This window comes from Lampris incognitus, chromosome 18 (genome assembly GCF_029633865.1).
Source record: "Lampris incognitus isolate fLamInc1 chromosome 18, fLamInc1.hap2, whole genome shotgun sequence".
Taxonomy (NCBI): Eukaryota; Metazoa; Chordata; class Actinopteri; order Lampriformes; family Lampridae; genus Lampris; species Lampris incognitus.
This window is the reverse complement of record NC_079228.1, coordinates 35,490,533-35,517,191: the sequence shown is the minus strand read 5'-3', so window position 1 is coordinate 35,517,191 and position 26,659 is coordinate 35,490,533. Positions and strand designations below refer to the sequence as shown.

Genomic DNA, 26,659 nt, shown 5'->3' with positions numbered 1-26,659 from the left:
GTTTGGTGAAGAGGAACAGACCCGGTCATGTGTGTCGCTGTCCCAAAGGATCACAGTGTTCCCATTTCTTCTTGAAGAGTCTCTGACAGACGGCTGGCTGGCCTCACACACACACACACACACACACCCCATGTTTGTTTATTCGGTCGTCACAACAAAAACATAAAAAACACAACATTCACAAATGAAATGTGAAACCATGACGATTAAAATGATTATTTCTGGAAAAATGCTGTCAGTTCCCTGTTACCACCTGACCTTTGACCTCTGGGGGTTTCTAAAGAGTGCTTTGAGGAGGCGCAGAGTCCGTCTGACGTGTAGTCGTCAGGTTTCCTGCTAGATACTGATGACACCGATGACGAAGCATCGGGTCCCATCAGATGTGCTTGACCAGGCCAGAGGAGGTGCCGAGCGTCACACAGGCACAGCAGGGGACCAACGTCAAGTCATAAAAACAGTCAGTCAACTTAAAGGTGGCTCAGAGGCCACGTGATCCAGACCACTCCAGACCAGTCTGAACCGGTTTCCGGAGAGAGCGTCCGATATCTCCACTAAACCGGTCATGCCACGTCTCTCGGGAGGTGACAGCAGATGTCCGTTATAACATGAAGGAACATGAAGCAAAGCATCAGATGGTTCGCTGATGAAAGAATATGGATGTCAAACATCTTCACCGTCACATCGCACCTACCACTGCTCATCTTTCAGTGGTGGGGATTGTCTCATCGTGATACATTTTGTTAATTTTATTGTGATAAGTTAATGATAATGACAATCTGGTACATAAAATTTCTCACAAAGTTAGGTGTGCACTATCTGAGGGAGCATTACATGAAAACTAGTTTTGGTGGGATGTTGTACTTTACATGACCAAGCAGTTCAATGTGGCGAACCTCAGCTGGACTGTTAAACATGGTGTTTCCCTATTACATCAATTCTGGGTCGACTTCCCAAAGATCATGGAGGTGATGATGATCCTGACCTTCTGCACTGGGATGAGTTTTAACTTGTGTTATTAAAGATTTAGTCTCAAATTTCAGGTGTTTCTCTGCCCCAAAAAGGATGTGCAGGTTGTCCGAGGTCCACTTAAGAACATGCTGACCCAAAGAACCAGACTAGTTCTGGAGCAGACTGTGGACCTGTTCTGTTACGACTCCCCCAGCATCCTACTTCAAACCTGGTTCTGTGATGCCGTCACTCAGATCCAGAAGTGAACAAACGGTCTCCTCAGCAGGTCCACACACCAGTTCAGCTGATGGCGTGCTCGCCACAGTTCGTCGGGTATCAACACTGCGTGTCAAGGCAACATTGTGGAGAATTTCTCAGAGTTCACCAACAAATGAAGACATGCTCATTGTCTCTGTCACATACGAACTACAGAAGGCAAAAAAACCAAAAACAAATTAGAAATATATTTTAGAGCAGCATTTGTGCGTTCCCCAAACCAGCCAGCAGCAAACGTATTTCCAGACTGCAGACGTCTTTCAGTAAAACGGACATAACACACCTCGTCCCGACCAAAGCACCATAGATGCCCTTCACAGAAGACCCTGGTGCCTGTTTTAAAGAGCAGGATTTTATTTCGAAACCGCCTGGAGCCAGTCCATTCAGTCGGATGCCAACAAATAAGAAATAAAAATTAAACAATTAAAAAAAAAAACAACTAAACAAGATGGGTGGTTCTCTATCATCCCTGTTCAAGGTTCAGTCCTAGTCTGAAATTCACAACTATCCCAGAAATAAAATCAGGATTCCTCCACTGTCTGCAGGAGCGCTCGGTGAAGAAAACCTGGTTCTGTGTGCTGATGGACTCACGATTTTCTTCCAGCAAACACATTAACTTGGTTCTGGTGGTCTTTTTCCAACCGGCAGTGTGCTGGATCATCAGCGCTTCAGTTGAAACGTTCTCCTGTAACAGTCCAGGTGAGACCAGTTCAAAACCAGTGTCGCTTCACTAGATCACTGTCCCAGTCTGGTCCATTCATTGATGGGTTCACATGCAGTCTGGCAACCTGGTTCATCAGTTGAACCCACTTCCAATCCGCCAACATGTGTGTGTGTGTGTGTGTGTGCGTGTGTGTGCGTGGAGGGGGGGGGATCCTGGCTCCTGATTGGTTAATCACCCCTCACTGTCCACACCTCCTTTCTAAATACAGAACCACATGTTCCAAATCATGTCTGCAGTTCCACTCTCAGGCTCAGTCCTGGTTCTAGATTGACTCAATCTGCCTGCGGACCTTCTCTGAGGCGAGGCGGTCCAATGAGCGCTGGCGGACCACCACCAGGAGGGCAAAGAGGACCATTAGAACCAACATGGCTGCCTCAAACTTCCAGAACAGATGTCCCTCCGTGACCGCTGAGCGACAGCTGGGAGAGAGAGAAATGCAATGCGAGAAGAGACACTGACATCACAGCAGACTTGTCAGCAGTGTGATAAAAATGAGATGTGCTGTCTGCTAATAGAACCACAACTCATCATTTGTTTAGATACTGCTCATAATGAAAGAGAAACGGTGAAGTGTTTTCACTGTAAATTTACACATTTGGAGAAGCCTCTCACCTCTTGTAGTCATCTTTGTTGGATTTGGTGCAGTTGACTCTCTCTACGTAACCCGTATGTTCACACGCCACCCACGACTTCTACAGCGAGACAGCAGACTGAGTTTACATGCACGCCTGAAAAACTACATTTGACTACATCACCATGAAGAACCACACAAAGTACAACAACTTTTCAGTGTACTGATAAAACATGAGAAAGACAGACAGAGAGAGGGAGGGAGAGGGAGCGATACAAGAAGGGAGAGGAAGACAGACAGACAAGCAGAGACTCACAGCTTGGAAGGCAGTGCACTGGGAGCAGTCCACCGTCACCACAAACTCTTCCACCAACCAGCAGGGGGCAGCCATGGGCTTGTTGGCTGTGGGGGACAGAAGAATAAGAACGTGAGACTGGAGATGACAAAAAAAAACAACTTTTAGGTAACAAGCAGTGGGCACAACAACCCCCGCCCCTGAACTTTGACCCCTACTGATCTTCAAAACAATGCAGTTCTCACTACAGCAACAGACGGGAATATATCCGATAAATATCTTGAACAAAGTTCCGGCTGAACTAGTAGCACCAAACACTATCCCTCTCTGGATGGAGTGACGGCAAACACAGGCTCAAGTATGTCATGGGTTTTGGGAGGATTGTGTGAGTAAATGGACATTGAAAAGATAGAACTAAATTTGTTATATTTCAGTCAAAGGGTTTCAGGTGACCTGTACAGTTTATTATGCAATTCATAGCTATGGAAAATGACTTCAACCCGCAGGACACGGAGCTGTCCCATTTATTACAGGAAACGCAGATATGATATGCGCACAAAAATGTAAGGAGGACTCCAGGACTGATGTCTCTCTTTTAAAAGAAGACTTAATTTAATCTAGTGCAGTAAGTCTGTAATAAGAGGCAGGAGAGGTTCGTCTGGTGAGGCTGAACACTGCTCCAGTAGAACATGACCTACCTGCGGTTCTCTCCTCACCCAGCAGAGACGCTCCAAAAACCCTGAAAGAAAACGACAGGTCAAAACTCCAACGTTGGGTAGGGACACAGCAGGAGATGTGGAGGCGTAGCAGGACGGATGGAGGAGGCGTCGACTCACCTGAGGGAGACGAGGCCCCAGAAGAGGGCATGCAGGGCGAGCACCCGCGGTCTGAAGCAGGCCATGGGGATCCGACATTCGCTCTCCATTACCCGACTCCTCCACCAGCTGACTGGAGCAGCCACACTGTCTGTCTATATGTCTAACCGACTGTCTGTCTGTATGTCTGACCAACTGTCTATATGTCTAACCAACTGTCTGTCTGTATGTCTAACCAACTGTCTATATGTCTAACCAACTGTCTATATGTCTAACCGACTGTCTGTCTGTATGTCTGACCAACTGTCTATATGTCTAACCAACTGTCTGTCTGTATGTCTAACCAACTGTCTATATGTCTAACCAACTGTCTGTATGTCTAACCAACTGTCTGTCTGTATGTCTAACCAACTGTCTGTCTGTATATCTAATCAACTGTCTGTCTGTATGTATGTCTAACCACCTGTCTGTCTGTATGTCTGACCAACTGTCTGTCTGTATGTCTAACCGACTGTCTATATGTCTAACCAACTGTCTGTATGTCTAACCAACTGTCTGTCTGTATGTCTAACAAACTGTCTGTCTGTATGTCTAACCAACTGTCTGTCTGTATGTATGTCTAACCACCTGTCTGTCTGTATGTCTAATTGACTGTCTGTCTGTATGTCTAACCGACTGTCTGTTTGTATGTCTAACCAACTGTCTGTATGTCTAACCAACTGTCTGTCTGTATGTCTAACAAACTGTCTGTCTGTATGTCTAACCAACTGTCTGTCTGTATATCTAACCAACTGTCTGTCTGTATGTATGTCTAACCACCTGTCTGTCTGTATGTCTAATTGACTGTCTGTCTGTATGTCTAACCGACTGTCTGTTTGTATGTCTAACCAACTGTCTGTCTGTATGTCTAACCAACTGTCTGTCTGTATGTCTAACCGACTGTCTGTTTGTATGTCTAACCAACTGTCTGTCTGTATGTCTAACCAACTGTCTGTCTATGTTTAACCGACTGCCTTGTCTGTGACTGACTGTCTATATGTCTAACCAACTGTCTGTTTGTGTCTGTCTGTCTGTGTCTGACTGTCTGTCTCTATGTCTAACTGACCGACTATATGTTGAACCGACTGTCTATATGTCGGTCTGTCTGACTGACTCTCTGTGAATGTGTATATCTTTATGTATGTATATTCGCCTTCCTGTCTGTCTTTATATGTCTCATCACTGCCAGTCTGTCTGAACTTTTATCCGTGTCTGACTGACTGCATGTTTGACCGACAACCTGTCTGTCTCACTTGCTGGCCATCTGTCCGTCTGTCAGTGGTTGCAGCTTTCTTCAGCTTGGTCTCATGCTGGTCGGTATTCAGGAGATCCAGATAGGAGACCAGGACTCCTCCATCAGTGGTGACTGAGCCACAGACAGGCTGATTCCAGGTCAGCTGTGAGGAGATTCAGCTTCACCCTCCAAAGTGTTTGAAATCTGGAACACACACAGCAGAAACTATGTAAAATGACAAAAAACACCAGTTTTACACATCAACAAACTATTAACTGTGAAGGTAATTTGTCGTCATATCATCACATATGATGTTGGCTTGACCATGTGTGAACTCTACCATGTTGAGCTGGAGTCTGTATTGTTTAGTGTGATCTCTACCATGTTGAACTGGAGTCTGTATTGATTAGTGTGATCTCTACCATGTTGAACTGGAGTCTGTATTGTTTAGTGTGATCTCTACCATGTTGATCTGGAGTCTGTATTGATTAGTGTGATCTCTACCATGTTGAACTGGAGTCTGTATTGCTTAGTGTGATCTCTACCATGTTGAACTGGAGTCTGTATTGTTTAGTGTGATCTCTACCATGTTGAACTGGAGTCTGTATTGATTAGTGTGATCTCTACCATGTTGATCTGGAGTCTGTATTGCTTAGTGTGATCTCTACCATGTTGAACTGGAGTCTGTATTGCTTAGTGTGATCTCTACCATGTTGAACTGGAGTCTGTATTGATTAGTGTGATCTCTACCATGTTGATCTGGAGTCTGTATTGATTAGTGTGATCTCTACCATGTTGAACTGGAGTCTGTATTGTTTAGTGTGATCTCTACCATGTTGAACTGGAGTCTGTATTGTTTAGTGTGATCTCTACCATGTTGAACTGGAGTCTGTATTGTTTAGTGTGATCTCTACCATGTTGAACTGGAGTCTGTATTGCTTAGTGGGATCTCTACCATGTTGAACTGGAGTCTGTATTGCTCAGACAGACGCTTAAAAGCTCATACGTAGCAGAACAAAGGTTGTGTTATAAAGTGTCTTTTCAGGGCGTCTGAGTAGTGTAGTGGTCTTTTCCGTGTCTACCAACACGGCGCTCGCTGGTTCGAATCCCCGTGTTACCTCCGGCTTGGTCGGGCGTCCTACAGACACAATTGGCTGTGTCTGCAGGTGGGAAGCCGGATGTGGGTATGTGTCCTGGTTGCTGCACTAGCCCCTCCTCTGTTCAGTCGGGGCACCCGTTCGAGGGGGAGGGGGAACTGGGGGGAACAGCGTGATCCTCCCACACGCTACGTCCCCCTGGCGAAACTCTTCATTGTCAGGTGAAAAGAAGCGGCTGGTGACTCCACATGCATTGGAGGAGACATGTGGTAGTCTGCAGCCCTCTCCGGATCAGCAGAGGGGGTGGAGCAGCGACCGGGACAGCTGGAAGGAGTGAGGTAATTGGACAGATACAAGTGGGGACAAAAAGGGGGGGGAAAAAATCCAAACAAAAAATAAAAAAGTGTGACGATACTGTAAGAGATTTTTGTCTTGTTCCTCAAGTTATTGTCAGAGTGGAATTAAACAACGGCCACAATTCCCCAAAAACACACCCCGTATTACCACACATGTAGCTAGCAAGTCAGCTCCATGAGAAACACTGATAGAGTGTGTGCGCGCGGACACACACACACACACACACACACACACACACACACACACACACACACACACACACACACACACACAGAGTGACAGCAGTGCAGCAGCAGTAAACAGCTTATCGCCAAGCTGAAGGGAATCTTATTAAAGTCTTTATATAAATATAGAAACATGCAGCAGCTAACAGCTAACAGCTAACAGCTTACACCTAACTGTTACCAGCTAACAGCTAACAGCTAACAGCTTACAGCTAACTGTTACCAGCTAACAGATAACAGCTGACAGGACAGCGCTCCATGTTTTCATGAAATGCACAACTCCATTTTGGTGCCCCCACAGGTTTAAAATGCAAAGCAGCCACAGGGTGGGCTTAAAGAGGGCGTTCGGGGTCAGGCTGTCCCTCGGGGGAGTCTACGTCACCACCACCCTGCAGACTCCTGCTCAGCCGACTGTGCTGAGGTGGTTTGACGTTTATTATTGTAGTCTGCGGAGTCACGACGGTTTCTTTTCTGTGTGAGCAGACAACACAGCTGCTGGTCAGCAGAACCCGAAGTTAACTTGATCCAGTTCACTCACGTCCCGCTGTGGTTCAGAACGGCGGCGGGGCACGCCGCCGTTCCTGCAGCGGGGGTGGGGTGGGGTGGGGTGGGGGGGATCAGGCTTGAGGGAGGATCAGGGCTCCACGGTGTCAGAAAAAAACTCACATCACGGTGTTTTTTTTCCTGAGCTATATATATTGTGATATGAAAAAACACGAATTTTCACCAGATGACTTGAGCAACTCTGTTTGGAAAGAATTAATCATTCTAGAACGACCGGGGTGATTCTGCACTCACACGGGAAGAGGAGATGAGGAGGAGGAGATGAGGCCAGACAGACGACGACGCAGAGCAACGGCCGAGAATCATACTTCTAATAATAAACTTTATTTATATTGCACCTTTCTAAACAGCGTGACAAGGTGCCTTACACAACAGGATAAAATACTGCACACGGTCAAGATAAAACAACAACACAAATATAGGACGTCATGCCAAACACGGTCATAAGAGCAGGGCGTCCGGGTTGCATGGTGGTCTATTCTGTTGCCTACCAACACGGGGATCGCCAGTTCGAATCCCCGTGTTACCTTCCGCTTGGTCGGGCGTCCCTACAGACACAATTGGCCGTGTCTGCGGGTAGGAAGCCGGATGTGGGTATGCGTCCTGGTCGCTGCACTAGTGGGAAGAACAGCACAATTGGCCATTCTTCCCACTTGCATAACGGCCAATTGTGCCTGTTCAGGGGGGAGGGGGAACTGGGGGCAATAGTGTGACCCAATTTCCCCTTGGGGATGAATAAAGTATTCTGATCCTCCCACACGCTACTTCCCCCTGGTGAAACTCCTCACTGTCAGGTGAAAAGAAGCAGCTGGCGACGCCACATGTATTGGAGGAGGCATGTGGTAGTCTGCAGCCCTCCGCGGATCGGCAGAGGGGGGTGGAGCAATGACCAGGACGGCTCAGAAGAGTGGGGTAATTGACCACATGCAACTGGGGAGAAAAATCCCAAAAGGACCTGCCTGAGGAGTGCAGGCAGCGACCAGGCCCACGGGGTGTGAGTAAATCAGTGATACATGAAGGAGCGAGGCCATGTAGGGCTTTAAAAGTAATCAGTAAGTTTAAAATCAATCCTATACCTAAAAGGTAGCCAGTGAAGCACCGCAGCAAGAATGGGAGTGATGTGGTCATATCTCTTGGAATTTGTTAACAATCTGGCAGCTGAGTGGACCAGCTGGAGGTGGGAGATGGACTTTTGACCGAGCCCTGAATACAGGAGTTACAATAATCCAGACATGATGAGACGAATGCACGGATGACTTTTTCAAGGTCCGTTTGAGAGAGAAAATCTTTAACTTTTGCAATTTTCCTAATTTGAATTTCTTCACTCATCGAAGCGACTGTCAGTCTCAGCTGACAGCAGGTCCTTCTCCTCCAGGAGCAGTGGGCAGCCCTTTCCTTCGGTGCCCGGGGACCAATTCCAGGAGGACATCCATGTCATGGTCACGGACAAGGCAGGAGAGGACGCTGCATGTTTTTATTGGGGTTCTTTTTGGAGGAAACCCACGTGAGCACGGGCAGAACGTGCGAACTCCACACGGAAAGGCTGCTGGTCGAGGAGGCGGTGGAGCAAGTGGAGCAGCTCATCGTACTGTTCTCTTACCCACCAACAGTTCTCCCTCCACCCTCTTTAAGTCTGATGTTGGTCCTAGTACATTACCAACACAGCTGTAATAAACGCCATCAAACAGCCATCTGTGGGCGTCGGAGCAGCGTGGCGGTCTATTCTGTTGCCTTCCAACACGGGGATCGCCGGTTCGAATCCCCATGTTACCTCCGGCTTGGTCGGGCATCCCTACAGATGCAATTGGCCGTGTCTGCGGGTGGGAAGCCGGATGTAGGTATGTGTCCTGGTCGCTGCACTAGCGCCTCCTCTGGTTGGTTGGGGCGCCTGTTCAGGGGGGAGGGGGAACTGGGGGGAATACCATGATCCTCCCACACGCTACGTCCCCCTGGTGAAACTCCTCACTGTCAGGTGAAAAGAAGCAGCTGGCGACTCCACATGTATCGGAGGAGACATGTGGTAGTCTGCAGCCCTCTCCGGATCAGCAGAGGGGGTGGAGTCATGACTGAGATGGCTTGGAAGAGTGGGGTATTTGGCCAGATACAATTGGGGAGAAAGAAAAGGGGGGGATCCCAAAAAAAACCCAAAACAGCCATCTGTAATTTGATGACATCACCTCTACTGTGACATTTCACATTCTGAGGAGGTGCTAAAAAAAAGGCCTGCTTCTGCTGGATCCTCCACATGATGTGGGTAGTGATGATGCTTACAGTCTGTGTCCTGACGGTAAAAATCACAGTTAAGAACAAGACTCAAGTTCACAAAGGCCTTTTCCCCAGAACATGATCTGAGCTGCAGGATGAGACCTTCACCGCTGCAGCTCCTTAAAAAACCAACTCCAGCCAGATGGTAAAGCCATGTCTCTAGTGGTTTCAGAGTCCTCTTAAGCCTGGCCCACACTGAAAGAGTTTTCAAATCTTAACAGATGTTGAAAATGTGAGAGCTGCATGATACACTTCAGTTGTTGATCATCTGGTGTGTGGAGAACACACACACACACACACACACACACACACAGATATGGCCAGAACAGCACACCAAACACTAACAGATACCATTAACAATCAACAGTGATCAACCACAGCCCCGACTCTAAAAACCTGATAGCTCACAAATGTGGCGATCAAACATGACTTTCGCAGATGCCACCATGGCGGCCTCAGTCAGCTTGGCTCCCAATTGGCCATCAGTCTTTCCCATGTGACAGTCCACAGCCTGCGTACTCGGCGTTCCCTCAACACGTCAGGTATCGGATCGTAATTATTGAACATGTTTAACATTTGTGATTTGAAATCGGTGCGGCAACGACGGACTTCCAGATCGGGGGAAGTAAAATACACTCTTAACACAGCTTCCATCACAGGAGAACCTGGCAAGATGATCCTCACCACCATTTAAAAACTGAGGACTAGTCGGGAGGAGGAGTCAGGCCCAAAATCGGCGGAAGTATCTGGTAGTGTAGGCCAGCCTTAACAATCAATGTTAATGGCTTTAGCAGAACTGGATACTTAGAATGAGGAGCATGACCCCCCCCCCAAAAAATATAACGGGTTCGAAACCCAGAGACGGCAGGATGAGAGAGACATCAACCTGCTGAGAACATCTGCTCTCCCAGATGTTTTACTCCGTTTTCTTCTTCCATTTTCAGTGACGTAAATAGGTTTTCAATGTAGTGAGTCCCTGGGACCCACAGGGGGTCATCTGAGTGGGTCCTCAATAAAAAAAATTTTTTGACAAATTGTAGTATTAAACTTGCGTTTGATGTTATATATCAATATAATTATGGGTATATTCATGTATGTGTTTAAAAATTAAATAGATAAAACCTCAAATCTGAAAACGATTTACAAAACGTCACATCATCACGACATACTACAAAATTCAAATAAAAGTGTCTGTAGCGAAAGAACAGCACCAACATCAAGACAGTTGCGCATAACATGTAAACAAAACCTTATTCAAACAGAAACAAAATGGTGTCTGTATCACCACAGTGGCACCACAATGAATCATCAAGTAAAAGAGTCGAGTATCACACGTGAACAAAACAGTACACCCAGATAGCGAAATTGCTGTGGCCCGGACCCGTCCCACACCCGACACTTTCATCCGGCCCACATACCGCGTGGAATGATGGCACTTGGGCGGTCCGCTCCTGTGTGCCAGAACCAAGCCACAGCAACGCCGCCTGTGCCACATATTTGCCAAAGGTGGCCAATATTTGTTTTGTGGTATTTGGGCCACCATGTACCACACGGGCCACTTCAGGGTCACATCCAGATCACATGTTGCCCAGAGCACCGCATCTTTGCCAGAAAAGGCCCACATTTGATTTGGCATATTTGGGCCATATTTGCTATCATACATGTGGGCCATTGCAGACTCACATCCATTTTGTCAGGGCCAGAAGAAGGCCACCAGTGCCGCATCACTGCCTGAAGTGGCCCACATCCGGATGCTACCTGGACACAAATGACAGTCTACAAATAAACAAACTAGTGTCACCAAAAATCGCGGCGAACTCATCTACCTGTAAAGTAAATCACGTGTGATAAGAAACGAACTGAGTCAACGAGAAGCTTTGATCGCAAACATGAAGCAGTAGTGAAAAGCTGCCCTCCGTTATTTGGCTTGTTTCTATGGTTTCAACGGACGGTGAAGCGTCATCATGTGGTCACCATCCACATGACTGACGGGCGGCCGCGCGAGTTTAACTTACCAACACCACGTCTGTAGCCTTGATCGATCGATCGACCGATCAATCAATCAATCATTCAAGTTGTTGTTGCAGCGCGTCACGGGGGACACGTGTGTCCTCCGCGCAAGTGGGACGCGGCTCGAAACGGTGTCCGGCGGCGAGGTGTCCCTTTTCGTGCGACTGTAACGATTTCAGCGCGGATTCGTCCGCAGCGCCGTTTCGCCGGAAAAAAAAAGACGCAGGGCCGCGTACCCATCTACGCCGCCGCGTGTCACCTCGTTACACCGGTTCGAGTCCTGTCCGGACGCCTCCACGTCGCGCGACGTGCGCTGCGTCAGCAGATCGTGGCTGGGCGACTGGACAGAGCGTCTCGTGGTCATGTTTACCAATTCCATGCTGAGGCCTGTTACGTGAACCAACCCGCTTCATGTTGTGCTCATGTCTATAGCAACAGCTTCTTGGCTGCCTAATACGCAAGTCAAGATCAGACGAGTTAAATATAAAGAACTGCTGGTGTTATATAGCAAGTCCGCACTGATGGCTAATAGACCATCATCCGGCGGAATGAAGCCGCGAACTCGATCGCAAACAAAGACGTTGGGATTCGCTTCCTCTGTGTATGATATTTCCACCTCTATCTTTCTTTTCGTCGGATATTTTAAAGTTCATTCTCAGCGAATCACTTACTTTTTATCTCCTCGACAAAACCACACGGTTACGGGCTGAACTGGCCGTTGGCTTCTAAGCTGCCCCCCCCCCCAGTTGTTCGATAGCCGTCAAGCTAAACGGACCGTCGTAACAGGATGTTTGCTTAACGTCGGTTAGCCGCTTCCGCCTTCTCTTATTTTATGGTGGTCGACAAAGACAATTTGGCGCGTTACTGCCACCTACTGAGCAGGCGTGTGAACCGCGGCACTACCAGGATTAACGGAACGCATCTGCTCGTATATTTTCGTGATGTGTGTGTGTGTGTGTGTGTGTGTGTGTGTGTGTGAGTTAGTGTACATAGCGGGACCGAAAACTAAAGCATTTAAGATCCTAATTCTTTTTGGAGGTGGTAGGCATTGTCTCAGAGAGTAAGGGAAAAATCCCAGACAATTGAAATTATGCGTAATTATGCATAAATATGCAAAATGTGAATTTTTCTAAAAATGGCTAAAAAAACCACTTTTCTCGGCATTTCAGGTGATTCTGAGCATCTTTGATTTTTTTTCACCTAAAATTTTTTTCTGGGACCCCCCCCCCCTTAACTTAGAAAATGTGACCCTCTCCCCCTTTAATGTTATTGTGTATGCAATGTCATGTATGTGAAATATGCTTAGTTGGAACAACGACAAATAGCAGAAAATTAAAATAATTATGCATAATTATGCAAAATATGCGTTTTCTAAAAATGGCTAAAAACCACTTTTCTCGGCATTTCAGATGATTCTGAGCATTTGGGGGGAGGGAGTTGGAGTGGGGGGGGGGTTTAGGGGCAGGGGGAAGGCGGTTAGCTGGCAGGACGAAGAGGAGGGAGATTTAGACGGGTGGAGAACCAAGCCGCTACATTGTAGCGGGGTTCTTCTAGTTAAAATATGAACTAGAAGAGTGCACTCACTAGTGAGAGTGCAGATCTCGGCCAGGCGTTATCTCCCGTTCTCCGGTGCTCGGACTTAGGCGACAAACCAGCGAAGGAGGAGTTGGCCCTCAGTTTTGATATAAAACAAGTTTCTCAAAGGTTTTGAATCACTGCAACCATGAGAGGTCCTTGATCATACAGTCATAACTGTGCACAAAATGTATTAGGCTGACAGCCCCGGTTGTATGGAGATTAGCAGCGGACAGATCCACCTGCTCACTGACAGAAAAAAAACCCAGTGGTTTTCCAGCCATTACAAGACGTTTGTGCAGCGCCCAAGTTGATTGAACAGGAAATATGGGGGGGGGGGGTTAATATACAGATGGGTTCAAGGTGGAGGTGGGATTATATCAGGAATCGGCTCTGAGCCCTCTCTTGTTTGCAATGGTGATGGACAGGTTGACGGACGAGATCGGGCAGGAGTCTCCGTGGACTATGATGTTTGCGGATGACACTGTGATCTATAGCGAGAGTAGGGTGCAGGTGGAGGAGAGCCTGGAGAGGTGGAGGTATGCACTGGAGAGAAGAGGAAGGAAAGTCAGTAGGAGCAAGACGGAATACCTATGCGTAAATGAGGGAGAACAGTGGAATGGTGAGGATGCAAGGAGTAGAGGTGACGAAGGCATATGAGTTTAAATACTTGGAGTCAACTGTCCAAAGTGATGGGGAGTGCAGGAGAGAGGTGAAGAAGAGAGCGCAGGCAGGGTGGAGGTGGGTGGAGAAGAGTGTCAGGAGTGATTTGTGACAGAAGGGTACCAGCAAGAGTTAAAGGGAAGGTTTACAAGATGGTTGTGAGACCAGCTATGTTGTATGGTTTGGAGACAGTGGCACTGATGAGAAGACAGGAGGTGGAGCTGGAGGTGGCAGAGATGAAGATGCTAAGAGTTTCACTGGGAGTGACGAAGAAGGACAGGATTAGGAAGGAGTATATTAGAGGGACAGCTCAGGTTGGACGGTTTGGAGACAAAGCAAGAGAGGCAAGATTGAGATGGCTTGGACATGTGTGGAGGAGAGATGCTGGGTATATTGGGAGAAGGATGCTGAATATGGAGCTGCCAGGGAAGAGGAGAAGAGGAAGGCCAAAGAGGAGGTTTATGGATGTGGTGGGGGAGGACATGCAGGTGGCTGGTGTGACAGAGGAAGATGCAGAGGACAGGAAGAGATGGAAACCGATGATGCGCTGTAGTGACCCTTAACAAGAGCAGCCAAAAGTAGCAGTAGTAGTCATAGTAACAATAATAGTAGTGGTAGTAGTTGTTGTTGTAGAAGAACAGGGAGAAACATAAGGAATTAAATATAAAACATGTAAATAAGATATAGAATGTAAGACCAGTATGCATGTAAAATGAGCTCTATGTAGAGCTCATCTTTGTTGTTTAACTATGTATATACAATATATTATAAAAGTGATGTGCATTGCACAGAGGGTATGCATCAGCCTGACTTCCTGGTGGTAAAAACTGCTGTCCATTTGACCGTAGCAAGGAGAACAGTCTCTGGTCGCTGACGTCTCACACGTGATGCGTTAAAACATCAGTGGGTTCAGTATAAGCCAGTGATATTCAACCATGTGTCACCGAGGACCATGTGTTTGGAGGGTTTCCTTCCAACCTTCAACACAGCATCTGATTTCCTGGATCAGTCCTCTCCCGTCTGGATGAAGAGGGCTAACCAGGGAAACCAGCCGGTGTGTTGACTGGCAGCCTGACTGCAGCAGACTCAGTAGAAACGGATCAGTTCGCTGCCACAAACTTGGCTGGTGTAACAAGACTTCCGTTCTCTCATCACCTGCGGCGTCCAGACGTGGAGACACCGAGAGGAGGACAGACGCTGGATGGAATCAGATTTGATACCGCTCATCAGATCTTCCAGCAGTTTTCCCTTTTTCAATTTACATCGATTACACTAAACACATGACATAGATTAAAAAAAAAAACATATTGACAGTAGAAACCATTCTCCCAAGTCTTTAATACCAAAGTAGAAATCACAAGTCTTGTTATTTCACACACGTTAGCATTCAACACGTTCTCCACCATCAGCTGAGCTACATGATGACCCCCCTCCAGTCCGTGAGACGGACTTAATATAAGGAAATGGGATCTTTCAACGCCAGCTAAAACATCCGAAAGGAGGTAAAATGTGTCTGTGAAGTTAATCATACAAAAATACGACTCCAGGTTTAGATTTCTAAAGCAGATTTCTTTGGTCAACAGAAGTTAAGAGAGAGTTTAGTTGGAATTTTCTCCTTAAACCTAAAAATCTACAGTGAGTCCGACACCCCGCCAAAACATGTTTTGACTTTGTGCCGAGAGCTGTGTCCGCGTTCTCGGCACGAAGTCAAACCCGTTTTCAGCGGGTGTCGGATGCCACTCGAGTTGTCCCTCGTCTCCGATTCTGTTTGTGATATTCATGGGCAGGATCTCAAGGCGCAGTCCGTTTTGAGAACCTCAGAACTGCATCTCTGCTCTTCGCAGATGATGTGGTTTTGTTGGCTTCATCAGAACGCGACCTCCAGCGCACTGGGGCGGTTTGCAGCTGAGAGTCGGCACCTCCCAGTCTGAGGCCATGGTTCTCTACCGGAAAATGGTGGGTTGCTCCATCCAGGTTGGGGATGAGTTGTTGCTTCAAGTGAAGGAGTTCAAGTATCTCGGGGTCTTGTTCACAAGTGAGGGTAGGATGGAGCGGGAGATTGACAGGCGGATTGGTGCAGCATCAGCAGTAATTTGGACGTTGTACCGGACCGTTGTGGTGAAGAGGGAGCTGAGCCGGAAGGCAAAGCTCTCAATTTACCAGTCAGTCTTCGTTCTAAACCGCACCCGTGGTCATGAGCTTTGGGTAGTGACCGAAAGGGTGAGATCGCGGATACAAGCGGCTGAAATGAGTTTCCTCCGTAGGGTGTCTGGGCTCAGCCTTAGAGATAGGGTGAGGAGCTCAGACATCTGAAGGGAGCTTGAAGTAGACCCGCTGCTCCTTCGCGTAGAAAGGAGCCAGTTGAGGTGGTTCCGGCATCTGATTAGGATGCCTCCTGGGCGCCTTCCTTTGGAGATTTTCCAGGCACATCCAACTGGGAGGAGACCCTGGGGTAGACCCACTGGATGGACTACATATCCAATCTGGCCTGGGAACACCTTGGGATCCCCCAGGAGGGTGTTGCTGGGGAGAGGGACATCTGGAGTGCCCTACTTAAGTTGTTGCCACCGTGAACCGACCCCGGAGAAGCGGCCGATGATGACATGAATCTAAAAGCTTTCTTAGACCCACCCAGCAATTAATTCTCAACCGAAAAATAAATCAGAGGAATCTAGTATCGGGGCAATTAGAATGAACTAGGAATGCACCAACAACACTACTTCAGATACCAATTCCATCACCAATCTTGAAGTTTTAGACAATATCGGGTACTAAGCCGTTTCTTTATCTGAACATTTCAGATTTAAAGTAGTTTGGGGTCAATGGCTGGCATGACAGAGGAAGATGCAGAGGACAGGAAGAGATGAAACAGATGATCCACTGTGACGACCCCCAACGGGAACAGCCAAAAGTAGTAGTAGTAGTAGTTTGGGGTCAATGGGCAAAATAATTGATTTTTTTCCACCATTAAAGAAATACAGGTGTCCATGTGCCAAAAAAATGCAGTAAATCAAGCCATTTTCATTTTATTTATGACATGTTACTCATGGCTTTTGGTATCTGATTTTAGTCTTCGGTAAAATCGCTGATACGGATACTCCATTTTAACCTGGTATCAGCTCGACATCTGGTACCAACATCTGTATTGGTGCATCCCTAGAATGAACGCCTCTCCTTTCACTTAGTTTCACATACAAAGAATACTTAAAAAAGGTTATAAAAGCCGTGTCCAGGTCCCTGTATGTCACAGCCATTAACCGTTCCATGACCACTAAGCGACAAGGCAGAACTTTGACCTCATGAACTGTCAGCCAGCAACTTGGCCCAATGCGTCAGGAGGCCAAAGATTCCTTCAGTCCATCTGCGTGACAAACACTTCCTCCTGTCATGGGATCATGATTTTACTTTTTACAACTGACAACCATAAAAAAGCAGCAGATCTGCAGTGTTGGAAGTATTTGGTTGAGAACACCGCTGTAGTAAACCGTCAAGCCGTTAAAAGTGCAGCAATATCACTCAAATCATCCACGTTAATAATAATTTAGATCAATTGTCATGAAGCAAGTTAATCAGCGTCATCATTCGGTCAGACCGATGCTCATCTCAGTTTGACCCTCTGGGATGGAAAGGCTGAAGGCATTCCCGCCTGTGTCCGATAAAAAAAAGAAAAAAGAACAGGGAACTCAAACTGTTGGTAAAAGAGGATTTTTCCTTTCCAGGGTCAATCTCCCGAAGAGTCACAGGTGGGAAAAAAAAGACAGATGAACACCAAGATTAGTCATTGATCCATCGATAATGAACACTGGGGAGAAAAAGTCCCAGTGGTAAATTTGACGGTGTAAAAGAATCAGTAAATACTAAAAAAAAATTAAATCTTTAAAACGAATTTAGAATGAATTCCAATTTATCCAGCCGTTGTCTCCTGAAGGACACCTTTCAAAATGCAACAGTACCGCCTCATTGGTCAGAAACAGTGGTGGGGCAGGTCTCGAGTAGCTCCATTCTTAGTTGATTGGCTCGTAGGACTGTGAAGGGGGCGTGGCTCTCTTACGAAGGCAGACATAAACTCCGCCCAGTACGATGAGGATCATCGGAGTTCCCAGGCCAACCGCCATGATGGACAGAACTAACGGAGAGAAAGAATCCACCGGAGGATTGCCAAGACCAACAACCACAGTCCTGAGAGAGAGACAGAGAGAGTCAAACTAATCTAATCTACCTTTCGCTTCCAAACTAAGGGAAGTGAAACGGGATTAGTACACATCAGTTCAACCCACCAGCTTAGGTAGTTAGTGGCATTGTAGAAAGGTTCTCCTGCCATGCTGAAGCTGATGTTGAGTCTTGTGGTTGCTGGTTCAGGTCCGTAGAAGGCCCGGACCAGGCCCGAGGCCGGCACTGCCTTGCTCTGTAGCACAGGAGAATAGTGGCGACACGGCGTGGCGTCCTCAAAAATGGGATTAGGTTTGCGGTATGCCACCGGTTTCCACTGGACATAACCCAGAATCTCTGAGGTTCTGTTAGGAGGTGATGAGACCCACTGGGACGCCTGAGAACACAGACTTAAGACAGTCAAACAGACAGACACAGTGAGAGATAGGCAGATGGGCAAACAAACGGGTGAGCTGACTGAATGATAAACAGTAAGACGGTCGTGGGATCTATAAGGGAAAGATATTCCAGCTTTTCAGTAGCAAGAATAGATGGGTTCTGATGGAACAGGTTCAGTGAAATCCCTGCAGCCCATCTGTCTGTCCATCTATTTATCTCTCTATGATCTCTATGTGTCAGTCTATCCACCTATCTTCCTGTATAAACAGAAAAATTATTTCCAGAATCTTCTGTGAAAGAGTCATCAAACAGTCAACAACGGGAGGCTACGTGATGGCGGTGAAGCGAGCACTACGTTTTGGCTAGAGCTCCGTGCGGCTCGGCTCCGATTATCTGTTTATCTTGACAACAGCCGCGCCTTGAAAGCCACTTTTGGCGCGACCATTTCGTGCTCTGTCCTCAGGAAACTTTTGGCCACAGTCTTTTGACAAAATGGGAAGAAACCGAAAAACAGAGACAAAAAGGAAACCCCCGTCTGTTGCCGGCGAGTGCACACAAGATGGCGACCAGACCGAATCTGATATCTCTTGACGAACTCGACCCGGCCCTCGCGAAAGCCCTTAGAAGTTGATGACTGCTAACATTGTAGAAGTTATTGATGAAGAACTTGCAAGGCTTATGATGCAAGGCTTATGATGCGGTGAAAAAGCGGCTACGGGAGCGTTGGGATACCGTATGCCAGCGGCGGCTAACCATGTGCCATGGAGAGCCATGTGTATGCAGGTTTTCATTCCAACCCGACTCCACACCAGGTGAATTCCCTGATACATTCTTCCTCTTTGGCTGAAGGGTTGCTAATCAGTGAAAATCACCTGGTGTGGAGTCCGGCTGGAATGAAAACCTGCATACACATGGCTCTCCGTGGCACATGGTTAGCCGCCCCTGCCCTATGCCATGCGCTTCCCAGCTAGTCTACAGGTGTCCCATGGAGGCCCCAAGAAGCGGTTCATCACCCTGGAGCAGGTACACGACTACCTAGACTCCCTGCCTGGATCATAATCTCCCGGAGCATGGACCAATTGCACAGGTTGTCTCATCTTTTAACATTTTTTAAAAAAAAATGTGAGTTCTGGTTGTTCTCCCACTCACGCTGATTGGACTTGTCTGGTTTTCCAGATTACATTATTAACACTGTATTTTCTGACCGAGTGGCGTGGCTACTCGAAATTTGTGTATTACTTTTCCATCTTATATCAGTCATTCCCACGGAGAGGACTTCTTTAGTTTTCTGCAAATGCTTTGCTTTTTTTGCACTGCCAGATCGCTCTTTGTTGTGAGCTTGAAAGTTGCTGGTATGGTGAACAGTCCCCGTTAATTTGGGGGAAAAGCCCTCTATTTGTTTTTTATACAGTTGTTTTCATGCTTGTTTAGTTTAGTTTTTGTGTCTAGCTCAGGTCACACATGTCTAAGGTATGAGTTGCACATTAGTGAGGCATTTTCCAGCCCCTCTTGAGTTTAACCGGCCTCAGTCTTGGATAACATGGGTCATAGGACGCACATACTAAAGAGGGCGGGATTGTGCCATGAGTCTGGGCTGATCATGTCGTCAGTATAGCTACTACACTGTCTCATGGGCACGTCTAAATTAAACACCGTTAAGCTCTGTTGTTGGAACATCCAGGGTCTTCAAAAACCTGCCAAGAGAGTGGCAGTATTGACATTTCTGAAAAAAGAGGACGTTTCCATTGCTTTGCTGCAAGAGACTCACTTGGAGGACAAGGACAATATCAAACTACAAAGGAACTGGGTGGGGCAGGCAGGGGTGCGGCCATCTTGGTCAGTAAAAATCTTGCATTTAGGCCCCTTCACTGTGTTAAAGATAGTCGATGCGATTGTCGGGGGGGGGGGTACTCTCAGGTAAGGATGTTACACTTACGAATCTCTATTGCCCTCCTGGCTATTCCCCTGAGTTTCTCTCTGAGGCCTTTGTGGAGTTCGCATCTGACAATTCCTTTGTGGGAGGAGATTTCAACTGCCATCTTAATCCAAACGCAACACTTAATGCAGAAGATGACCCAGGACGACCCCCAAGGCTGAACTACCCCGGGGCTCGAACCCAGGACCTTCTTGCTATGAGACGACTGTGCTAACCACTGTGCCACCGTGCCGCACGTATACGAAAATGTAATAAAGATATTCTTAAAAAAAAAAACTCGGCAGCTACGAGTTCACTATGAAATACTCTTCATGAAGACAGCCTCCGTCTTTTAGGACTCTGGTCTGGAGGTAACCTGCTCTTCACAATGTGTTTATGAAGTGTGTGCACCTTAAATATTGAAGGGGTGTATTCATCGTCTATGGAGTGAACCACCTCCACCCTGTCCAGGGACGGCCCACCCACTGACTCCAGCTCCAGAGAAAACCTGGAGTAATTTGCTCTTGGCAGCGGTCCGTCAAGCCACATCTTAATCTGGGAGCAGTTGGCGGTGTGAACGAGGCTGGGCCAAAGATGGTCCCGCCCCTCCACCTCAAACGCAGAGAACTGAAGGGGAAAAAAAGAGGAATGAATGATGCACCTACACAATATATCAAGCAGTTAATGACGGTAAAATGTTGATGGATGACGGAGAAGTGATGAAGAGATAGAAGGAGTGATGATGGCTCCATGTTACAACCTGGACGCAGAAAGACCCGTTGATAAAAGTGGGGGAGGCATCCCCTCCACAGAGCTGGGCAGTGGGCTGTGTTGGGTCCAGAGTTTTGTCCTCCAGAGACCAGGTGAAGTTCTGCAGCTGGTATGGAGGCAGGAAGGCGGAGGGGGGGAGGTTCTGAGGGTCTGCCGTGTCGTTTACGTCATCGTATTCCCATAGCTGACCGTGCATTTAGGGAATAAATTAAGTTTAATGATAAGTGAACTGAAGAGGAGATTTATTGAACGTTGATAAGAGGATTGTGTTTTGTGAGACAGTTCCAGTTTGAAACAGATGAGAATAATACTAAAAGTTTACGCTGAAAAGCTAAAAAAGTCATTCCAGGAATACGGAAAAATGAATCAGAATCCCTTTTCCCATAAGCTCTTGATTCAGACAGTTCCAAGAGCTCCTATTGCACTGTTCTACCCAGTCACCTTGTCCTTCTTCGTTACTAATCCTAAATGTTTGATCGGTCATCAGGTGAGAAATGATGCCAAAGACTGTTAATGTTCATCGGCATCACATCTGACACACAAGGGTGACAGAAAGCTGACGTGTATCGTAAGAACTCTTGACGGACTCAAAGCAGACTGGCCTTTTGCTGGACTGGTGGTGAATGGGTTAAACCTTACCGTGGTGAATACCAGCGCGCTACTGTACAGGATGCTGCTCTCTGGCTCCACTGTCAGGCTGCCGGTGGTATTGCGAGCCAGGAAGGCAGGCCAGTCAACCTGAGGATGAGAAGAGAAATTTTACTGTTGCGAAGAAATTTTGTGATGAAGGTCTACCAACCATTTGAGTCACATGCTGTGAGTTCTGGTTCACTACACTGTTTTTTGTTTGTTTCTGTTTAAAGGTTTAACAGACTAATATTCCTCACACATCAATGTTCTAAAAATACCCGGATGAAGACGTGCTTTCTGGGTGTTAGTTGAATTTATTCATTCATTCATCTTCAGCCGCTTCTCCGGGGTCGAGTCGCGGTGGCAGCAATCTAAGTAGGGCACTCCAGGCGTCCCTCTCCCCAGCAACACCCTCCCGCTCCTCCTGGGGCATCCCAAGGTGTTCCCAGGACAGACTGGACATGTAGTCCCTCCAGCAAGTTCTGGATCTACCCCGGGGCCTCTGCCCAGCTGGCCGTGCCTGGTAAACCTCCAAAGGAAGGCGCCCAGGAGGCATCCTAATCAGATGCCCGAACCACCCCAACTGGCTCCTTTCGACGCGAAGGAGCAGCGGCTCTATTCCGAGCTCCCTCCGGATGTCCGAGCTCCTCACCCTATCTCTAAGGCTGAGCCCAGGCACCCTACGGAGGAAACTCATTTCAGCCGCTTGTATCCGCGATCTCACCCTTTCGGTCATTATCCAAAGCTCATGACCATAAGCGAGGGTTGGAACGAAGACTGACTGGTAAATTGAGAGCTTTGCCTCCCGGCTCAGCTCCTTCTTCACCACAACGGTCCGGTACAACGTCCGCATTACTGCTGATGCTGCACCAATCCGCCTGTCAATCTCCCGCTCCATCCTACCCTCACTCATGAACAAGACCCCGAGATACTTGAACTCCTCCACTTGAGGAAACAACTCATCCCCAACCTGGAGGGAGCAATCCACCATTTTCCGGTTAATTGAATTTACTCAAATTTAAAACAACTTCCCCCTCTCCAATTTTTAAGAGTTTATGATCGGTTCCAAATAAAATTTCATAATTAAACGTCAACACTCAAATGTGCCTGTATGAACCCATTCCAACAGCATGACAGCAAGACGTTACGCCGCTGTTCTATTCAATGACAAACCCAACCAAAATGTTCACCATGACAGAAACAACACGCTAACTAGTCAGTATGCTAACCATCTCTGTAAACAAACCAGGAGAAAATGTAACAACATTTAAGTTTCATTAAAGTTTTTCTTTATAAAGGTGAGTTCTGATTTCGTTACGGTCTCATTTTTGACAATTGTGTCAATGCTTTCAAACGCGTCAACATGCTGTCCATTAGCGAAGATGGTATCATAAAACCCAGACCTTCTTTCAGGAGTTTAACCAAAACCCTGTTTATGTGTCCCATAGACATGAAACACCAGTCAAGTGTGGATCTTATAACTATTTGGAAGCTAGCCAGCCTCGTTAGCCGCGAGGCTGAACAACATTGTTGGTTGTGTTGGTCGAGAACAGAGCTCCATTTTCTAAATGTGTACGTTATGTCAGTTGCATCTGATAAATTTCCATCTAGTATGGAAATGGTCTTTACAGAAATGAGCAAACATAGAAAGGTAATCCCGTAAAACTGGTTTGTGATTTTGTGAAACTCGCCCATTGACCCCCCCCATTCACTTTACACTTCGCTTCAAGCGCCCCTAGAGGGCAGTTTCAGAATGGCCTACCTTCTGTTCAGGCAAAGGCACCTTTACACAGACCTTCACCCCCACTGGAGCTCACCTTGACGGAAGAGGAGGTGCTGTTGGTGTGAACCAGCAGCAGTGCCGGTGCCCCCTGGCTGCAGAGCAGGAAGTGCAGTGTGTCGTTGAGTCCTAATGCTCGTACATGCAGTAGGGTGATGCCATGAGGCGGTAATACAGAGGAGTTCAGCCCCGGGTTCCACTCCACTGAAAGCTTGGGGGGTAGGGGTAATGAGGTTAATGACATAATTACCATGAATCAAAAGTCTGCATTTTTCTTTTTGTTCATAAACAGCCTGTGTATATTGTCATACACCTTGAATGATTCATATTTGATAAAATTCATTCTGCTCACAACCTCAAGCATAATAGCAACCTTCAAGTTGACTTCGAGAGACGTGTTAATACAGAAAATATCAAGAGATTTTCAGCTCCGGTGTCGTTTCCTGTCAAGACTCTGAAGTGTCTCTAGTCTTCATCTCAGGCCTGATGTTCACTCCAGACAAACAGTTTTCCCTCTCAAATATCCCGATTCATTTCTTAACTTAACGATGTAGAGGCTATAAATAACATTGACCAAAGGAGGGGATGCAGTTTCTATCTCTGCTGATTAGGGGGATGGTGTGGACTGAAAAGTCTGTAATTCTAATCCGAGTTTTACTTTGAGAGCCGAGGAGAATTAGTGACAATTACACTGTCCAACTCTGGCTCAATAATGCCTTGATGCATGCTTAATAATCCAGGTAAGGAAATCACAGAAAGTAGAATCAGTTCATCTGGACACAACGTTTATACACAATAAATGTTGTGTCCAGATGAACTGGTTCAACTTCCTGTGATCTGGATCAATTAAAACACTCCATTTCCTGTGTTGGGATGTTATAACATAATTAAGAGATATAAACCTTATTTTTTCATTGTACAGTTACAGTGAATGTGTCTTGTGCATTTAACCCATCCTATTGCACAGGAGCAGTGGGCGGCTGCAGTGCCTGGGGACCAACTCCAGTTCTTCTTTCCATTGCCTTGCTCAGGGGCACAGGCAGGAGTATTAACCCTAACATGCATGTCTTTTTGATGGTGGAAGGAAACCGGAGCACCTGGAGGAAACCCACGCAGACACGGGGAGAACATGCAAACTCCACATAGAAAGGACCTGGGACGGCCTGGGGTTCGAACCCAGGACCTTCTTGCTGCGAGGAACAGTGCTAATCACTGGGCCACCGACCCGCCCACATTACAAGACATGAACGTTATTCAACATCATAACAGCTTATCAATCAATGTCTGATGGCACATCACCGGACCTTTGTGAACACTTGGCACCCTCAGTTAAAGTGGATGTTTGGGGCGATGAAAGCTGGACTGCTGCCAGCCCCTCACAAACAGCTGCAGTGTTGGATGTTCAGCACAAAAGGGGGTTTGGTAAGTTATCGAACCGGAAATGCCTTCAGAAACAAGAAACCGTCTCTTGAAAGGACCAAACACAGTAACGATCCAAATTAACTATCAGAAAAGGGGGTGGGGAGGGCTCAGCATCTGGGCTGACACAGCACAGATTAGACTCGGCTTAATGACCTTTGACCAGTCTTGTCAGAGGTGTTTTTTTCCATCGAATGATCAACATTATACTTTTTTTTAAAACAACTGTATTATTAAGTAGTTAGTACTTATGCTGAATGTGTATGCCCTGTGACGGACTGGCGACCTAAACTTACTAAACTAACTACTAAATTACTCAACTTACGAAAAGGACGTACTAAACTGCTTCGGTTTCCTCCCACAGTCCAAAGACATGTAGGTCAGGTGAATCGGCCATACTAAATTGTTCCTAGGTATGAGTGTGTGTGTGTGTGTGTGTGTGTGTGTGTGTGTGTGTGTGTGTGTGTGTGTCTCGGCCCTGTGATGGCCTCCAGTGACTGCTGGGATAGGCTCCAGCACCCCCGCGACCCTGAGAGCAGGATAAGCGGCTTGGATAATGGATGGATGGATGTATATTATTTATACTTATTGACGTTACAGCACAACTGTCATTCCTATGCGTCTTCCCACCACCATGCAACAAAGTGCCTGCTGAGCAGACCAGCCCAGTTTGGACTGAACCGCCCTGCAAAACATTTCCCCCTCAGGGATCAATACAGTTTATTTGCGTCTGCCCGTGTCAAACGTATGACAGACGGTGTCCCAAGCACCTTCCTGTTGCAACACGTGATGAAAACTAACAGAAGTCTAGCACACGTTTTCATTCTGTCAGTCGTCTGCATCTTCCAGGTGGATCTGATTGTTCACGGTTTAACTGACCGGGGATCATCGAGCTGCTTATCGCCACCCTCATCACTCGGGGGGGGGGGGGACAACGCAACCACAGGAAGTGCCGCGGCCGGGACGCGAACCCGTATCGCCCGCACCGCAGGAGGCACCGCTAACCGCTCGACTAAAGGGCCAGCGTGTCTTCTTATCCACGCACGTTACACTACGCTATCCGCCACTGAGCCAACCGGACCTTCCCCCAAAACAACTCCTGTTTCCTCGACAGATCTACCCCCCCCCCCCTCTATGACCTGTAGATGCCCCTTCAACCTATTGTGTCGTTTTCTTCCTTTGCAACTCTACCAAGTCACTGAGTCTATTGCGGTTTTTCCGTAAACGAAAAGCAAACATTTTTTTTTTTTGTTGGTCCGACATTATCTCAGCACAACGCCGGCAGGGCTCTGCCTCCACGTCGCACCCATTTCTCTGCCGGTCGTGTGATTCTATACGAGAACCGACCCGAACCGGGAGCCCGCTACACACTCACCTTTCGCCGGTACGAGCCGCCGCCGATAAAACAGGACGAAAACCCGACGACGCTTAAAACCAACAGTAGAAGAGAGACGAGCGGTGCGCGTCGCTTGCCCGCGGCCATCTTTGTTGTGAGGAAAAAAAACGTGACTCGATCACATGACTCGTGTCAGCTGACGTTATCCGCGAGCTCGCCCCGTTCCCGCTGCTCCCACCCTCTTGTCAATCAAACGACGAATTCCGGGGAGCGCGAGCGGCCTTCCAGCCAATATCCGACGCGTATTCTCTTCCGCTTTGGGCTCCGGGCACCACCTGAACTGAATTGCTCGGATTTTTAAACACAAAACGTGTCATTTGTGTAATTTTAACAAACCATTAATTTTGAAAACACCCTATTAATCTTCTTCCGGTTCGTTCCCTGTTTCTCGGGGGTCGCCACTGCGGGTTCCCCCCCCCCTCCATAGCTTTGTCTGACGCGTCTCGCCATCCTTTCCTTGGTCTTCTCCTCTTTTCCTTTTCCCAGGTATTCCCTGGTATTCCCAGGTCCAAGACCTTCTTTCCCATATGGTCTGTGCCTCGT

At 47.3% G+C, this 26,659-nt stretch overlaps 3 protein-coding genes across 5 annotated transcripts in view; 1 reads left to right on the top strand and 2 right to left on the bottom strand.

Moving 5' to 3' along the window:
• Window positions 1–127, top strand: part of si:ch211-191i18.4 (uncharacterized protein LOC799350 homolog) — a 2,606-nt gene extending 2,479 nt beyond the window's left edge. The window contains exon 3 of the mRNA XM_056298092.1: window positions 1–127. This exon is cut by the window's left edge and continues 19 nt beyond it. Coding sequence (XP_056154067.1) covers window positions 1–86 — 86 coding nt within the window. The 3' untranslated portion in view covers window positions 87–127.
• An 8-nt stretch (window positions 128–135) lies between these two features.
• jtb (jumping translocation breakpoint) lies at window positions 136–12,212 on the bottom strand. Of its 3 annotated transcripts, XM_056298090.1 has the most exons (7): window positions 12,091–12,212; window positions 3,863–5,106; window positions 3,651–3,818; window positions 3,513–3,553; window positions 2,836–2,921; window positions 2,561–2,640; window positions 136–2,367 (listed from the first exon to the last, which is right to left on the bottom strand). In XM_056298090.1, the coding sequence occupies exons 3-7, from the start codon at window positions 3,737–3,739 to the stop codon at window positions 2,211–2,213; spliced, it is 453 nt and encodes a 150-aa protein (XP_056154065.1). In that variant the 5' UTR covers window positions 3,740–3,818; window positions 3,863–5,106; window positions 12,091–12,212; the 3' UTR covers window positions 136–2,210. The 3 variants fall into 3 exon arrangements, with proteins under 3 accessions (XP_056154065.1, XP_056154064.1, XP_056154066.1); XM_056298089.1 differs by having other exon boundaries at window positions 3,651–5,106; XM_056298091.1 differs by having other exon boundaries at window positions 2,561–2,637; window positions 3,651–5,106.
• A 2,769-nt stretch (window positions 12,213–14,981) lies between these two features.
• glmp (glycosylated lysosomal membrane protein) lies at window positions 14,982–26,203 on the bottom strand. The gene is made up of 7 exons (XM_056298047.1): window positions 26,096–26,203; window positions 23,339–23,512; window positions 21,531–21,629; window positions 20,881–21,075; window positions 20,532–20,747; window positions 17,935–18,203; window positions 14,982–17,836 (listed from the first exon to the last, which is right to left on the bottom strand). The coding sequence occupies exons 1-7, from the start codon at window positions 26,201–26,203 to the stop codon at window positions 17,662–17,664; spliced, it is 1,236 nt and encodes a 411-aa protein (XP_056154022.1). The 3' UTR covers window positions 14,982–17,661.
• Between the last annotated feature and the right edge of the window lie 456 nt (window positions 26,204–26,659).

Coding starts and splice junctions, on each gene's coding strand:
- glmp (XM_056298047.1), bottom strand. CDS start 26,203: ATGGCCGCGGGCAAGCGACGCGCACCGCTCGTCTCTCTTCTACTGTTG. Junction 23,513..26,095: donor GCGGCTCGTACCGGCGAAAG/GTGAGTGTGTAG, acceptor CTACCCCCCAAG/CTTTCAGTGGAGTGGAACCC. Junction 21,630..23,338: donor GCACCTCCTCTTCCGTCAAG/GTGAGCTCCAGT, acceptor TCTCATCCTCAG/GTTGACTGGCCTGCCTTCCT.
- jtb (XM_056298089.1), bottom strand. CDS start 3,739: ATGGAGAGCGAATGTCGGATCCCCATGGCCTGCTTCAGACCGCGGGTG. Junction 2,922..3,512: donor GGGTGAGGAGAGAACCGCAG/GTAGGTCATGTT, acceptor TGTCCCCCACAG/CCAACAAGCCCATGGCTGCC. Junction 2,641..2,835: donor AGTGCACTGCCTTCCAAGCT/GTGAGTCTCTGC, acceptor GTCTCGCTGTAG/AAGTCGTGGGTGGCGTGTGA.